General features: G+C 43.6%; 1 protein-coding gene across 1 annotated transcript in view; it reads left to right on the plus strand.

Moving 5' to 3' along the window:
* LOC119000346 (catenin alpha-2-like) overlaps window positions 1-17,938 on the plus strand; it is an 895,408-nt gene that overhangs the window by 341,358 nt on the left and 536,112 nt on the right. Inside the window, exons 4-5 of the mRNA XM_037065306.1 lie at window positions 3,117-3,283; window positions 16,170-16,289. Coding sequence (XP_036921201.1) covers window positions 3,117-3,283; window positions 16,170-16,289 — 287 coding nt within the window. The remainder of the gene's footprint in view (window positions 1-3,116; window positions 3,284-16,169; window positions 16,290-17,938) is intronic.

The following is a 17,938-nucleotide window of genomic DNA, read 5'->3' on the forward strand; positions in this document are numbered from 1 at the left end:
TATTATATATAATTTATATATATATACATGTATATGTAAAGCTTTCAGAATAATACTTGTATAATAAATCTTTACGTATTAATTATGTACATATACGTATTAATTACTATTATTTTCCTTTAGTCACTTATTTGGAGATGTTAACTTTTTTTTTATTTCCAGCAGAGGTAAGGTCCCTGGAGCAGCCCAGAGCTGTGCCGTAGAAACGGTGCTCTGAGCTTAGGTTTGCAAAGCCATGAAGAAGGTGGAGTGCAGCAGCAGTAGCTGTAAAGGAAACAGGGTGATCCTTCCTCCACCACTCCCTTCCCTCTGCTGTACATGTATGCTATTTCTTGGCTAAAATTTTTGATATTATAGAAAAAGCAGTTCCCTGGGAAAATAGCTAATTTTATGCTGATAAACTCACTTATCATTTTGTAATATAGATTTATGTTTTAATTCAGTAATCCTAAAACTATAGGGGTATAAAACTCACTCAAGTAATAGCTGACTTTGGATTGCCTTTCCTTTTAAATCTTTGATAACATGACATTATTTGCCTCTGCCGAAAATGAGTTTTTAGTTTTAATTGTGGGGGCAACTTTCCACACAAGTCCCCCCAGCCACCACGGATGAGAGTAATCATGACTGAGACATGATGTGATCTGCTTGGGGAGGAGAAGTGGCCAGTTTCCCAGAGGAAAAAGGCCATGAGCAGTGGCCAGTTTCTCAGGGAAAAAAGGCATTGAGCTCCCTCCTCTAGGGGCTTTTATTGGGTTGTAATACACAGGAATACAGGGCAGCAAGGATCAAACAGTAGATAACATTTCAAAGAAACCTCAGGGCTTAGTATGAGTCAGAGTCTGTCAGGAACAGAGTTTTGGGGTTACCTGCTCGAACCTTTAACATATGAATGAAAGCACTCTTAGCAGAGGAAATTTCACAGGTTTATCAGAAAGTCTTTGTGATGCCAGATCCCCCCCTCCCCACCCATATTCTCTAGCAAGGCAAGGAGCTGCACCCCTCCTCAACAGGTATTCAGGCTTAAGGGGATTAGAGCCAGGAAGCACTTCTCCCAGAGAACACGGGAACTTGGGCTTTGACAAAGTGGGGAGATGAGAGTCCATTGCTCCCTGTCACAGCCACCCTGAGTCCTTCCATGAAGGCCTCCCAAGTGATCAAGTCTGCCTTAGGTTACCCCCCCCCCCCCGTGAGGGGTCTTACTCGTCATTGACTTCCAACCAAGCTTTGGGGTCAGGGAGAGGAAACTGAGGCAGCGTTTGCTGCCAGAGACAAGCTTTGTCTCCTGTGGCTCGCATTCCAGAGGTCGTTCCTCACCCGTACCACAAGGGGTAGAGATACCATCCCTAGAACCAGGCAGAGCGGTCTACGACGTAATTTAAATTGGATGAAATCATCTACTTATCAAAGAGAAATCTCAGAATTTAGCATGAGATTTCTCTTTGAACAGTCACATTTATTAATGTGGGCCTCTTCTCTCTCTCTGTCTCTCCCCGCTCCCCCGCCCTCCCCCACCTCTCTTTCAGATGTACTATTATCTTGTGAGCTTCTTTCAGGGGTGCCTGCTGCTGTGGGCCCCAAGTTGAGAGTTCTGTACTGATATGTGGCACCCGTTGGCTTTGAAGCAATCTCGCTGACCAAATAAACGGTCAGCATCTGAAGTGCCCTTACAAGGACCGTTTATATGGAAACCTGAACTCAAAAATGAGTTGGCTCAGTCATGGCCCCCCACATGCTGGGAGGAGGCACCTTTGTCCCGAGGGTTGTCCTCCCTCAATGCCACTGCTCTTCCTCAAGCTGTGGCTCTCGTAAGTCTAATCTGCAGCATCCGGGGTCCTCCGCATGGCTCCCTAGCTTCATGTGCAGAATGCTGTAAATCTCCCCTTTCTTTTTTTAAAAGATTTTACTTAGTTTATTTTTAGAGAAAAGGGGAGGGAGAGAGAGAAATATCTATGTGCTAGAGAGAAACATCAATCGGTTGCTTCTCGCCTGCCCTCAGTGGGGGCCTGGGCCAGCAACCCAGGCTTGTGCCCTGACTGGGAATCACACCAACATGCTTTGCTTTGCAGGATGATGCCCGACCCACTGAGCCATGCCAGCCAGGGCACTCTCTTTTCTTTAAATACGTAAATCCATTCCACTTAATNCCCAAGCACTCGCGCCTCTTCCCTAAACCCCTTGCTCACTGTGCCTCGCCTGTGACTGTAGTTCCCTCGCCCAGTCCAGGTTTCAGAGCCTCGCACCCTGTTAGTCTGGTCAGGTGCCCTTCCGCCTTGGTCTTCCTGGTAAACCTCTTCGTTCTTCCGAGCTCATCAAGGTTGACAGCTCCCCCTCAGACTCCCACTAAATGAGTAAATTACGCCCTTCCCTTTTTTGCCTGTGTTTTTAATTGTGTTTGTCATGGCGTGCAGTAATTGCTTTGTGGGTATGATTTAGAACCTGTTTCCTTATTAGATTGTGACTCTTTGAGACCAGAGAATTCTCAGTCACCTGTGTAATTCCAGAGCGCGGTAGGATATCTGATACAAATATGTGTTTAATAAACATTTGTGGATTAGTTCGATTGTCTTATAAGTGTTCTCTATATTAGAAAAGAGGCTTCTAACAGAGTATTAGGAGACTAGGGGTGGATATCTCTATAGTCTGTTACTGTCTAACTCAGTTAAAGAGACAGTGTTAGTGCAGCCAAAGTCTTAAGTTTCATTCCTCTGTGGAGAGGCAGCTTCATACCTGAACTGGCAGTAACCTCAGCAAGCAGCCTAGTAGATGCCATTGGTTCCAAGAGATATGAAGAGTGAGAATGATTAAGGTAAAAGCAAATCAATCTCAATAATTAGACAATTGGACTTAAATATATTCCTTACTGATGCTAAGATCAGTAAGGAATAATAATTCCTTGCTCCATGTGAAGTGAGCACCGTGTTTTGCCTGCAGCCCCTGCCCACGTGCACTGATCCTGTTGACTGGAAAGGTCCGGCTGTGTTGGAAGTGGAGAACTTGCTGCCTGGCTGTGGCAGTGTTCCAGTGAGAACAAAGGTCGTCCATCCACAGATCGTTAGGACTGCTAGGCTCCGAGCCTCCCGTCTACCCACGGGCTTCCTGTGTTTGTCTTCCAGGCGAGACCATGCGCATCGCCTCTTCAGAGTTCGCAGATGACCCGTGCTCATCCGTGAAGCGTGGCACCATGGTGCGGGCGGCAAGGGCTTTGCTCTCGGCTGTCACACGCTTACTCATCCTGGCGGACATGGCGGATGTTATGAGACTTTTATCTCATCTGAAAATTGTACGTATGTAGAATTTACCACAATTTGCTTTCTGTGGTGGCGGTGTTGACCATGTATAGCACAGCCCTGGACTGAACGAAAGACATTTCAGTGCTCACAAGATCCTTGGTCACTCACCCCTGGGTCACTCACCCATGGATCTCTCACCCATGTGGCATACCTCCAAATTGCTCCAACATTAAAGTTATATTCAATAATATATTTTAAAAGCTATAGTAGACTCGCTTGAATTGTTTTCTTTCAAAGCAGAGTTTGGATTTCCCTCTTACTTCCAGGAGTTCAACACTGCATTCATTAAGGCTGCAGAGGCTGAGATGGGGCACCTGCCTCGGCCCTGTCTTGAAATTGGGAGCAGTGCTGGCCCATGGGTAGTGCGGACTTGGCCAGCTTCTGGGCAGCTGGCCAGATGCCCACCTGTGCCCATCCTAATATGGATCATGCGTTAAATATTTTCTGTTACCTTCTCCAGCCTTGGCTTTATTCAGATAATGGATTTCGAGCCTCTCTTAGTCTGACAATAAGAAGGAGCCCATCACACCTCCCATTGCTGGAATTAATCTGTCACACCACGCCTGACATCTGTCACTCTTGGGTTGGGCCGTGACACTATGTAGTTACTGTGCATTATATATGCTTTGCTTGTCAAGTGTCCTTGGGTCCTACTAACTTTTTTGTTCCCTAACGAAAGTGGAGCTTTACTCTGTTTACAAAGTTTACTGGATGGGAGGCCAAGGCAACATTCCCAGTCCTTACAGCTGGGCGTCTCTCTGTTTCCCTAGTTATTGACTGGTATCTTATTGCAGTCAAGATGGTCCAACCAGTTGGACTAAGATGCACTTCAGTGTTTACGAACATTGTCTCTATTCCGTGCCCTCAGTGGATCTTATCCCTAGACAATCGGTACCAGCCCTGGACTGAAATCAGGTCTGAGATGATGGGATGTGAATTGCACACTTTCCTTTTGAGGGAGCCAACCTATTGCCAGCTTCATTCTCCTAATTCTGGCCATTCCTGACATATCACTTTCCCTATTCCCTCAAGGTCTCATTTTCTTTGTCAGTGGAGTGAACAACGAGGGGCAGGTGAGGTGGGAAGTGAATAATAATGAGAGCCTGTTCTTCCCTTACTTGCTATCTCAGGTTTATTTAGTAATTTCCAAAGAAATTTCCAAAACCATAAGTGTTTTCTGTCAAAAAATCTTGGGCTGGATATCTGAGTTCACCCTGATAAAAGAGCCAAGATTTCTGAGTTATGTATAAACTGTGCACCATTATGAAAAACCTCGGATTTCAGCATCTCCAGCTCGAGTTCCACGTTCATAAATCACAAATTAAGATTTCTATTATAGGTGCCTGAGGAGCAAAGAGACACATAGCAGGACTTGCTTGGGAGTTTTTCTGAGAATGTTCTCGGAGAATAGTTCCTCAAGAGCCAGGGAGGGGTCTTGCAAATAGGATGAAGTGAGCAGTATGAGAAGAGTTTTTACCTATTTCAGAAGACATTGAGAGGAACTAAACGTCTGACCATTTGGCCACTGGACTGAAACTACCTAGGTTTAATCTTGGTTTGATGTCCACTTGCCTGCTAGCCATGTTGTAATACATGGTATAACCTCCTTACATCTCTGACACTTCCTCTGTTCATATGACCTAATGATAGTGTAGCCCTCAGAGTTGCGTGAGGTTCTAACACAGGAAATTCCTATGAAATGGGTATCACAGAATCAGGCACAAAGTAAGTGTTGGGTAAAGGGGGGCTATGGTGCCATTGTAAAATCCCTAGCACCTCTTGCAGACTGCAGTGAGGGCTGGCCCTCCCCCAGCCCCACCTGTGCTCTATGTATCCTTTAAGCAACAAATAACTTTGTTTTCAAGTGTGTCCAAGAAAAAGTTTTTCTTTCCCTCCATTTCACTTACTTAGTCTTCAGAGGCAACACTTTAAGATCTCTCCCCAGATGGACAATCTTCTTTACCAGGGAAAGATTGGACTGAGGCAAAGAGGTTAATTTTGCATCCGTGTATCACTCTCCTTTCCGCTGTGGGAGCCCCTGTTAAGCCATTCCTGGGCAGTGGGGACAGGCTAAACACACTCCCTGAACTGCCCCCGTGTGGAGAGTGCTCACGGAATTTGGGCCTGTGGGGTGATGTAAGGGGCCAGTCCCTGCCTAGAATCTGTTGCCTTTCCACCCACCTGTTTAGACCAGTGCTGTTGGGTGATGCTGTCTCTGCAGCCTGTCATCACGTGGAGTCAATTGTATTCTTTTCCCAACACAGCAGATTAAAGGAAGTTAAAAGGGGAGGGGCGGGATTTAGCACAAACCATAGAAAGGTCAACTCAGCGATAGTAAGAAGTCTCGTCAGACTCTCAGTGGTGAAATTAAAAATGATTGTACCAGTCTACATTTCCCCCAGCAGTGAATGAGGATTCCCCTTTCTCAGCCATCTCTCCAATACTTGTTACTTTCCTTGTTGGAAACAGCCATCCTAAAAGGTGTGAGGTGGTTTATCATTGCTTTTTGATTTGCATTTCCTTAATAGCTACTACAGTTAAACATCTTTCCATATGTCTGTTGGCTGTTTGTATGTCTTCATGGGAGAAGTGTCTGTTTAGGTAACCAATATCGTCCCAATACATTTAATAAATTAAATAAACGATTGTAGACTACATAACACATGCTTTTTGTTTAATCTTGTACTTTTTCCTGTTACCATTTAGTCCCTTTATATCCACCTGCCCCTCAGCAATCAGCACACTGTTGTCCATGTCCATCAGTCCTTTATCCTTTCTGTTCAATCCCTCCCCCCCTTACCCACCTCCCCACTGGCTGCCATCTGCTCTCCATCTACGAGTCTGTCTCTGTTTTTTCTGTTAGTTGAGTTTGTTCATTAGATTCTACATATGATTCAAATCACATGGTATTTGTCTTTCTCTGACTGCCTTATTTCACTTACCATAATGTTCTCCAGGTCCATCCATACTGTCGCAAAGGTTAAATTTTCTTCTTTTTTACAGCTGAGCAGAATTCCACAGTGTAGGTGTCCCATAGTTGTTTTATCCACTCATCTACTGATGGACACTTGGGCTGCTTCCATATCTTGACGATTGTAAATAACACTTAATTGAACATAGAGGTGCTTATGTCCTTTTGAATTAGTGTTTTGGGTTCCTTCAGATATATTTCCAGAAATGGGATCACTGGGTGAAAAGGTAGATGCATTTTTGAGTTTTGAGGTATTTCCACACTGCTTTCCACAGTGGCTGCACCAGTCTGCCTTCCCACCAACAGTGCAAAAGTGTTCCTCTTTCTCCATATCCTCACCAGCACTTGTTTGTTGATTCAGAATGGCTATCATCAACGCATTTGTTTTACTTGGAGTGCAGCCTCTGTAGTGAAGAGCAGTGGTAGAATGTTGCTATCTTGTGGGCCTAGTGAGGAATTACAGTTTCTGGTGTTATTACTGAATTACTTAGGCTTCGGTCCCTGGCACACTTCCAGTTCAGGTCTGTCAAGGTTTCCTATTATGGGGCTTGTCCCTTGTCCCACAAAAGACACTGTGTTAACAGTCCATTTTAAACAAACAAGGTATATAATTCTTCACAGCAGCATTTTTGTTCTTTTCCATACAAGCACATCCTCTCGTAATAGCAAACAAGTGTTGTCTCCTAGCATCAATTTATTTGTTTTTAACTCAGGATGAAGACAATATCTTTCGTATTTTAACAGAGCAGGTTAGAATTACCATCTACAACTTTTTCAGGTCTTTTTCCAAATTAAAAAAAAAAGTTTCTTCATTACCTAGCTGATCAGACATGGATGAGAGAAGAGAGGGGCAGATGCTTTCTGATAGGAGTGACTCTATTTCCGGTTGGCTCTGAAGCTTGAGTAGCACCCTGTAGCGAGTGCTGTAGCTTCCCGCACGGTGACCGCTGAGTGGCTGTTTCCCCTTTAAGCATTACACATAATATTTTATTTTTTGTCATTTAGGCCCCGTGCCAAATTTTTTTTATTCCTCTTCTTTACAGATATTGATTTTTTTCTGGCTTCTAAGTGACTTACAAGAATGTAGAGGGAATTACTTTCTTATCAGAAACATATTCATATTTCTCCATCAAAAATTCACTAAGCAGATGAAGAATCATCAGGTTAGTCTCCAAAATATCCACCTTCATTCTCTGCCCTGAAACCAGGTAATGGTTGGCAAGCTAAGCAATCCTGAGCAAGTATCGTTCACCATCTAAAAATGAGGAAAGAGTTGGGAGCTCTGAAGAAGTGGTGTGATTTGGCAGGTTCTCTGCATTCTGTTACTGGAAACTTCAGCTTCTGTGGCTGCTAATGAGTTCATCTCTTCATTTAACATACAGATATGCTAGTCATCCATATTATGCTATTTGTTCTATCCTGCTTGTATTTGTGTGTGCTTTAGTGTGGAACCCCATTTTAAGCATATTATATTTAGGGTTCACATCACTGCTTATGGTTTTTGCTACTGTACCTGTTTCAAATCCAAAGACTAGTGATGGAACAGTGCATGACATAGTTCAAAGCTTAATGATCACCAAAATGGGAATTCGATGTTCCCAAGCAAAGCTGAAGTACTCATTTGCACATCAAATGTCTTTAAACATCCCTGAATGATAATTGCATTCATTGTTGAAGTCGCCCTTGCCAAACACCTGGTGTGTCCTGCAATCACTGACATTGTGTGCTAGGTTGACACGTGGCACCTCAGGCTTTTAAAGGATTCTGCGTGATAATCAGTGATGAAGAGGGGTATTTATTTCTCTAGCTTCTGAATTAATGTAATCAGATTATATTGTCGGGTTTTAGCATTGGTGGTAGCATTGCACATAAACACATCTAGACATATGTGTGTCAGAGAAAATAATCACCTTTTTTTTCTGTCCTCAGGCAAGGTCCTAGCATAACAATGTCCTTGATTATCTGAGAAATTTTGTCTAGAGAGTGGATTAGAAATACAGAAAACAGCAACACCTTTGTCAGGAAAGTCAGGTTTTTTTTAGTGGCTACTAAAAGCTAAATCTATTCCTGCCATCCCATTGTTTGGGGGCATTGATGACACAGGGTGGCTTTAATATTTCCTGTGCTTTTTGTGACATTAGCATCAAATATCCTTGTGCGTCCTCACTAATGTACTAATTCTCGATGGTCTCCCATTTAGTCTTACAGCTCTAATGTGGCTCCTGTGTTTGAATAATAGCAAAAAATTGGTATTAAATATCTTTGTCTCTGATCATGAAGGTAGAAATTACTGGCTGGGGTCTTAGTATATTTTTTCTGTGTGAACTCTGATGCAACTGAGTTGTTCAGAATTTATTTATGCGTTCAGTTACCCTTTCAAGAAATACTTATTGGATGCCTACTATAACCTAATCTGGTCTTTTAAAAAGGGAATATATTAGCTTACTAAACTAAAAGTCAATAGGCAATATCTTCAGGAAAGGCTCGATCAAGGCACAGAATATGGTAAGGATTAGATTTCTATATCCTTTTCTTCAGTGAGGCACTCTGTTGGCTCTTTTCTCAGAGTCTCAAGGTAGCTGCCGACTATTCTCAGCCTTACATGCTCCTAGATTAAAGATAGCAAGAAAGAGGACATTCTCTTCCTTGATAGCTCACATAAAAATTCCACAATGTTGCTAGTTCTATTGGCTTTGGAATCAGGTATATGTCTCTGAGTTCATTATGTAGAGGGGGAAGGGGATGTGCTGATTTCTTAATTTTCTCACCACCGTTCCTTTTCCTCACCACCCCCAAGACAAAAATGAGATCAGTTCAACCAACATGTACTGTTGGTCAAATGAGGATCGTCTGAAGAAGGGAGATATGGCTGGGAGCGGGAAGTCTCAGGACTGGGTCTTATTGAACTGAAGGAGACTTGCCTTTCCTTTTCCCAGTTGTTTGGACTAGATTGGACAGGCTAGAGGCACAGGCCTCAGCTGATGCTGGGGACTAAAGGTTGAGGGTGTTTGGGAAGAAGTTGGCCCCATCAAAAGAGTGGGGGGATTTACCCTTCTGTCCAGTAATGAGAAACTGCACAGTAACTTGAGCAGGGAAAGTGAACTCTAGTAGCAGTTAGAGTAACAAGGGGTTGGCTGGTAACGAGAACTCTAAGGAGCGTAGGAATGGCAGCTATGAGGATTCACCACTATCCATAGGACTGAGGTTGAGCCCTCTGGGGAGAGCTTCCACCCCTCCTCCCAACCAGGGCTGAAATCCGGATGAGCTGAGTTCGCTGGGTGACAGAGAAGTCACTGAGGTGCCACACACGTGCATGAAACTTGCTGGAAATATGTCCTTCGGGGTGCCGAGGAAAACTCATGGAGAGGACTTGCCCCGAAGGTATCCCACAGTCACCCAGGCCACGCCGAGGGCAGCTGCTGGCCACCTGCTGTTCCACCTGCTGATCGCTGCTGCCCCCAGCAGAACCTGCTGAGGGAGCACAGGGAAACCAGAACACCAGACTCTGTCCTCCTTTGTTGCCTGTCCAGCACTCTCTGCTGACAAAGCTTAACATCAAACCAAAGGGGAACGAAATGCTATTTAAAGGGCCCAGCCAGCTCTGGCCAGATGGAACAGCTGTTTGGATTCTTGTCCCGCACACCAGAAGGGCGCATATGGGAGGCAGCTGATCTGTGTTTCTCTCTCACATTGATGTTTCTCTTTCTTTCTCTGTGTGTCTCTCCCTTCTTCTCTCTCTAAAAGCAATTTAAAAATATACACTTGGGTGAGCATAAAAACAAACAAATAAATAAATAATCAAGTCATGTTTCCGCAGAGCAGGCAGGAATTATGAATTTGCATTTGATAACTTGCCTGGAGAAAGGGCATTTTACTGCTCAAAAATGTGGTGCTCTTGCCCATAGGGGTGTCCAATCCATGGCCTGTTGGCTGCATGTGGCCGAGGATGGCTATAATGTGACCCAACACAAAATCATAAATTTAAAACCTTTTTTTGTGCTCATCATTTTTTCTTAGTGTTTGTGTATTTAATGTGTGGCCCAAGACAACTCTTCTTCTTCCAGTGTGGCCCAGAGATGCCAAAAGGTTGGACACCCCTGCTGGGAGGAAGATGCATTCAGGTCAGGCAAAATATTTTAACAGCAGAAATCGTCACAAACCAAGGGAAGAACAAAGGCAGGAGAGCCAGAGAGTAGATTGGGGTGTTCACAGTAACAGAATCGATTCTGTGTTGACGGAACATAGACAGTCAGGGGAGAAGAGGCAGTTACACAGTTGGACAGAGATACAGATTGTAGAGTGTCTTGGGTAATGTAACGGTTTGGAGTCTGTGTGTGGATTATGGGGAGCCATTGAGTATTAGTAGTATTCTAAGTATTAGAATTAAATTTGTGATTTAGATGAATATTTTTTACAGTGATATGGAGAAGGAATTAGAAGAGGAGAAAGGCCAAGCAAGGAGACAATAAACGAGAATTGAAATCATTCAATCCCGTGAATGGAAGCAAAGCTGGGCGAAGGCGGTGGCCGTGTGTATAGTGAAGAGGGTCCGTGTTAGAGCTACCAAAAAGGCAGGATGACTGGAACCTGGACTGACCGGACGGGGCAAGGCTCTTAAGGAGTGAGTGCTCATATCAGCTGGTCAGTACAGTCTAAGGCCAGACCCCATCAGCGTGATAAACTCATTCTTTCTGTGAAACTGAGGCTGCAGAGGAGTTAAAAGTGGACTCTGGAGCCAACGGTCTGGGTTCAAAGCTAGGCTTCCTCACTCCCTCGCCGTGAGACCTCTCAGGCAGGCCGTGTCATGGCTCTGACCTCAGTTTCTTCTCTGTAAAATAGAAATTTTAAAAAAGACTAAATTAGAGGTATGTAGATTATGTAGAACAATGTCTGAAACACATTAAGTACTCGGTGACACTGGGGTAGTGTCATTTTTCCTGCACAAGCTGAAAATAACTTTGGAAATGTATCAAGCTCTATTTTCATTGTACCTTATAAAACATGGCACTTAAAGAATAAATGACACTAGCGTTTAATCATTCTTGCTTGCCGATGAAATCATTTGTTTTGCACTTGTCAACAAGGAAATAAAATGTGATCAAGAAAGTCAGTTTCTCTTTAGAAGGCAAAAGGTTAGAGTATGATAATGCCGGGACACCCATGGTCAAACCAGGATACGTGGCTAAACAGGTAGTTAAATGTTGAATCTAATATTTGTTGATTCACATGGACAACTCCTATTTCTAAAAAAATTACTTATTTTAGCCACAAACCTAGATCCTACCTAACAAGGGAATTGCATATAACTTGCTTAATAGTTTCACCAATGTCACTTGAAATTCAGTCTACTGGGAGTCAGTTGTAAGACCCTGGACCAAGGACAGTCTGTCCAAACAGAAACGATTACCTTGTCCTGGCTGGAGTGGCTTAGTTGGTTGGTCATCGTGCCAGAAACCAAAAGGTTTTGGGTTTGATTCCTGGTCAGGGCACATGCCTGTGTTGTGGGTTTGGTCCCTGGTCAGGGAGCATACAAAAGGCGACCTACCAAAGTTTCTCTCTCACATCGATATCTTCTCTGCTTCTCTTTCTCCCTCCCTTCCGTGCTTGCTTACATGAGAAAGTGATGATCACGAGGAGAGTTACTTAAAGCACCGGTGTGAGTGACGAGTGTGGACAGGCGCACTAACTGGGGAGGGGTCAGGCCTCTCGGTCAGTACCACTGCCATCCCCACATGCCTGCCCAGCTCCTCCTGAGTATTTAATGAATACATTAATTCTCAGACTGCGTTCTCATATCAAAGTACATGAGACCAATTTAAATTAGGAAAATTAGAGGTCGATTTGAGGAGTCTGTCTCAAACAGTTTGACACAACTGTAGACTAAGTCAGAGTGGCAGGCAGGCTTATTTTAGGAATATAGGTAAGGGTGGGCATTGAACAAGCTCTGAGAAGACCCAGACTGTACAAGATGAAGTGACATGCCCTGAAATTAGTGAATATCTATGCACACTAATTAGGGCGGAAATTCTAGTATTTTTTCTAGAAGTTGTAGTCTTTTCCACTGTACCTATGCACAGGTTCCTAACACTAAGGACAGGAAAACCTGGCTGAACAAATGTTCTCACTCTGGCACGAGCCCAGCCTGGCTGTGAGAGGGGAGTGTCTGGCTGTAGTCAGTCCACGATCCTGAGGGTGATGGAAGGAGGAAGGCTATGGCCGCCCCTTGAAGGGCTCCCGACATCAGTTTATTGGGTACACTTTCCCAATCGGGGGGCCGGGGCCTTCCAGACCTCCCCGTACCATGACACCTTCCCCATCAGCCCTGCCTCCCTCCTCAGGGCCACCTCAGCAGCCTGCTGCCTGTTTCTTGGCCACAGTGCTCCTCCACTTCATCTGTGTCCCCTGTCATCTGTCGACACTCTGAGAGTAAGATGAAGCCTTTTCTCTTCAAACTCGTTTAGGAAGAAGTTTCTCCTTAGGTAGACACTGTGCGGCAGAGTTTAAACAGTGAGGTCAGTGTCTCTGTTTAAGGAGTTTTTACTTCAGGCCAGGCACTCAGTTAAATATTTGCTACTTTATGTTTCTTTTTTTAAAAAAGTATATAATATTCCTGTTTTATTTGGAGAACAGGTACAGGGTCTTTGGCCATCATTTCCACTTCTGTAACATTTTTTTGTCTATTCATGTTCTCTATTTCTTTTTGTACTAATATTGACATTTTATGTATTTCAGAATCTATCAATATCATAGAGGTTTCCAAATTATTACTGTAGAAGGATTCTTTCAATTCCAACTTTATGTACCTTATTGTTTAAATTGACTTTTGTAAATAACATGGTGTTGAGTCTCTTTAAAAGTCCAACCTGAGACTTACTATTTTCTAAGTAGAGTATTTTGCCCATTTCTATTTAGTTTATATTTGGACTTAGTTGGCCATATTATTTCATATTTTTCATTTACTTACCTTCTTTTCATTTCTTATCTCTCCTGTAAGTCTTACAACAACCTCTCATAGTGTGTAGACACTGTCTTCATTTTGTTAACGAAGACAGTAAGGGTCGGAGAGATTGAGTCGCTTCCCTGGGTCACCGAACCGACCAATGACAGAGCTGGGGCTCAGATGCAGACCGACGTCACACTTACGGACTTGTGTACGTCCCTTTGGGTCCTAGGCAGGTATAAGAAGCTCTTCTGCGTGTTTGTCTGGCATGTGGGAGTCAATTTCCTTTCCCCAGACACCCAGAAAGGAAAAAAGAGGGCAAGAGATCATCAGCTCTATTCAAAAATAAAAACTTTATTTAACATTGATTTTGATTTCTCACACATGCCTGGTGACTGTCCTCCATATTGTCTCTTTCTTAATCATGTCCCCTCAGCATTCTGCCTCTCCTCTCTCTCTCTGCCTCTCTTTTCATAGTCTGTGGTCGTCTGGTGGCAGTGTGTGTGCCCACAGTCCGCACTCTGGTCCCACTTCCTCCCTTCTGGGTACCTCAGATGGAATCTGAGCCACTGTTCTATGTGAGGACTTTTCACATCCTTTTTCTATCGTTCTAGACTAAAACTCCAAGTATGATTAAGTCCTCTTTCTCACAGATAGACCCCATCACTGGTGTTTATTGTCAAAAGAACTTCATTGAATTAGAAACCAAACCAAACCGAAATCTGGATTCCTCAGAGAAAAACCACTGACAGAATGAGTTATGTGTAGCACAACAAGATAAATACTCCAAAGTGGTCCAATTAACGAGGGGTGAGAAGCTCGTTTTAGAGACATATATTAGAAAACAAATCTGAGATTTAGCCCTGTCTTAGACAATTGTTTTCCCTTTCCCTGGAACCCATTTTTATGTCCTGAGGAAAGATTTACAACTCAACAGTAGGAACAAATTAACTCCCCAGGCTGTCCCCTCCAGGCTGCTATTGACAGCCGCAGAAATGATTATAAACCCATCAGAAAGCAAGACCTCACCATCCTGTTGTCTTAAAATTTCAGGTAGGAGATTCCCATTGAACTCTAAAGATGCTTTCAGTGGGCCATTCTACACTATAAAGTGAAATTTGGTTTCAGTCCCTAAGTAATAATATCCTAATACACAAAAGTCCTTCTTTAAATTATGTATCTTTCTTCTCCTCGAGCATTTTTAAAGCTTAGATAGGAATTGGAAGAGGCTAACATTGAGGAGTTGAATCATCACTTTATATTTTTACAATTAGGAAGGAAAAAAGATGCAGAATTTCCGTAGACGATGAGAATGGAAACTTCATTTTGTGTGGAGTCTAGATTATTACCTTTCTAAAATACTTCCCTGACGACAACTCTTTCCTTAATAAAATGAGCCAGCGTATTTAGGAAACTGAAGGGCATCATTTCTATGGAGTGAAAATTTTAATGATATCCATTATCACTGGTTTGTACACACTCCTCCCTTTCTCCACTCAGTGAAACCTGATAAGGAAGTTTGGTTAGACACTACTGCACCAGTGCTGAGCCCAAACCAAGCTGCATCTCTGTGGGTCAGAACTATGTCAATTTATGGCTTTCCAGCCACGTTAGTGGTCCTTTGCACTCGGGCATTGTCAAGCAATGAATTATCTATATGTTGCCCTTTGATTTGGTCCAAATTACAGGAGCCTGTACTAGCTGCATCCTGCCTGCCAGGCTGATCTCATAAAGGACTTCTGATTTTGTAAACACGTACCTGTCTTACGCCTTATTCACTTGGGATTGTGTCTTTGGCTATTTCTGCTGAAACATTTCTTGGCTATTTCTACGAAGATGCTCTCTTGCTGACAATGATGTAGTTAATCAGTTCACCATAGTATCTTAAATTTTAATTACGTCTACAGGTATTAAAACCCTAAAGGGACACCAGCTGTGGAAACCTTCACACTACGTTAAAGTTAAGATCACCCCGGAGGGGAGGAAACTTTAGTACCTCCCAAATCCTCAACTCACTTACAAAGGCATTTTTAGTGAAGTTCATAACTCAAGTCCAAGGCCACAGTGGAACGTCTGTCTGATGGCGGTTCGCAGGAATTTGGAAGCAGAGCATGTGACTAGAGGGGCGTGCCTGCTGTGTTCTGCTCACCCCAGTTGGTGCCACTCTTGGTGGCAACAAAATGTCAAAGTCATTTGCTTCTCTGGGCTCAGGGTGTCCTCTTTCCATCTGACAGCAAGGCATAGACTCAGTTTAAAATAATCCCGTTAGTCCCAGATTTAGAGACATCACCAAAATAAATGGTTGCAGAGTCCAGTGGTCTCAGTCTTCCAGCAGCCTAGGAGTCCCTGCAGGTTTGCTTGCAAACGACTTCCTCTCCTGGAGATTTCTAGAAATAGCTTTAAAATTTCATATTTAAAAAATATATTTTCTTGCCCTGGCTGGTGTAGCTCAGTGGATTGAGCGTGGACCTGCGAACCAGACGATCGCAGTTCGATTCCCAGTCAGGGCACATGCCTGGGTGGCAGGCCAGTTCCCTGCAGGCCAACTCCCAGCAGGGGACGCACGGAAGGCAACCATACATTGATGTTTCTCTCCCTCTCTCCTTCCCTTCTCCTCGAAAGATAAATAAATAAAATATTTTAAAAATATATATATATTTTCTTTATGTTTCTTCTCAAAATGAGAACTGTGTTTTCCTTCTCCAATTATAACTCAAATGCAAACTATAGTATTCTGTATACTCCGAGAGTTCAGCAATTATTATCTCTTATTCTTACAAAATATTCTGTAATCCTTGAACAGATATTTATTCTGATTATCGATGCTTGTTAGAGGAACTTTCCCCCCTATTATTTAAATGTTAATACACATTAGTTTTTTTTATAAACTACCACTTCTAACAATTTTAGTAATAATTAATTACTATTTAGTTATAAAAGTTTGTTTTTGTTTTTATCACTTCAGGTAGAAGAGGCCCTAGAAGCCGTCAAAAATGCTACAAATGAACAAGACCTTGCAAACCGCTTTAAAGAATTTGGGAAGGAGATGGTGAAACTTAACTATGTAGCAGCAAGAAGACAACAGGTGGGAAAGATTTTGGAAATGCTGGGGAGCAAATGTGAGTTTCAGTAACCTTATAGCGTCGATGGCCTGAACAGTGGATCCCCTGGCTATCAAATTAGCAAATGCCCTCAGAATCTGCGATCACAAAGGCTGCTTCGCACTTGGGGGTTCTGATATCCTCCGGCCCCTGGTTACCTAGGAGGGGTCTCACATTACCTTCTTCACGATCAGGAGCCCCCTTGCCAGCCCCCCACATTCTCTCCATCCATTCTGGGAAATTCTTCTGAGTCAGATAAAAAATGTGGAACTGTGGTTTGACGCTGTGGCCGCCCTCTGGGCACTACTCTTGGCCTTCACTCTTGTTTTCTAGCCCTGTGGACACCACCATGCGGATGCACACCCAAGATGTGCAGGGTGTGGAGGAACAGTGGGGACAAATTAACTCCCCAGTGTGGAGTAAAACTTCTATGACTGAGAGGGAGAGAACATGAAGGAAATTAAAGGAAAGGCAGCTGGAAGGGCCAATGAAGGGGGTGGGGGCACAGGTGCCAGTGAGTCATTTTGATGGAGGGGGCTGGCCTGGGGTGTTCCTTCTCTGCTCCACTCTGTCTAGTGACAGCACCCTCAGTTTTAGCCAGCTCCAGGTATTCATTAGGTACCCAGAGAGTTTTCTTCCCCAAAATGTGTTCTTATTTCTTGCTAGGGGAAAAAGAAAACATTTGCAAATGTGGACTTCTCAGTTAAGATCATTTTTCATTCATCCTATTAAATGCTCCCAGAATCATCCAAAATTTTGAGCAATTCCTAGTGATTTTTTCCTAAGATTTTTGGGATGACCCAGGAAGCTCCAGTTAACAAACCTTTGTCGAGTGTTCGTTCTGTGCCAGGCTGATGTAATAGCGCTAGAACAAACTTGATTAAGCTTACAGTGCTCGTGCAAGGAGCACATGCATGTGATTTAGTTTATGTGCTGATTTTTAAGGACTTCAAGAATTCTCCTTCAAGTGGAATCTTGTGTGGTAGCCCCAATGTAACGTGGGTGGGAGTGAAGTTAATGAGAAGCACAGGTGTGAGACCCAAAACCAAAAGGTCACTGGCTTTTTAAACAACTGAAAAAGAATATATTGAATTTTGATTTCAGTGACCCAGGGAGAGGCTGGGAAGGAAAATAGGAACCAGGGCATTCAGTGTCTTGCAGAGTGTTTCAGTTTAATTGGGAGTGGACAGTATTTGAACAGTTCAAGGTTCGGTATCCTGTCTCAGATTCACATTGGGGATATGTTTATTGATTTTAGAGTTAAAGGAAGGGAGGGGGGATGGCGGAGGGAGAGGGGGAGGGAGGAGAGGAAGACAGGTAGAGGCAGAAACATCTGTGGGAGAGGGAGTCATAGCAACTGTTGCCGCCCATACCGGTCCCCACTGGGAATCTAAGCCGCAGCCCAGCTGTGTTCCTTGGCCCGACCAGGAGTGAAACCTGAAAACTTCTGGTGTGTGTACAGGAGGACGCTCCAAGCACCCTGCCAGGGCCAGATTTACATTGTAATATTATTCTATATGTTACAAAAAGGGAGTGGTGTGGCAGGGGAGAAACTAGTCGTGGTTTGAGAGGCGGCTCAAGTCCTCTAGGTAAGCGCTGGTGGTGGTTTCCATCAGGGTGGTAGCAGTGGGGA

This window comes from Sturnira hondurensis, unplaced genomic scaffold, assembly GCF_014824575.4.
Source record: "Sturnira hondurensis isolate 20B ecotype Veracruz unplaced genomic scaffold, ASM1482457v3 Scaffold0015596, whole genome shotgun sequence".
In the NCBI taxonomy this organism is placed as follows: Eukaryota; Metazoa; Chordata; class Mammalia; order Chiroptera; family Phyllostomidae; genus Sturnira; species Sturnira hondurensis.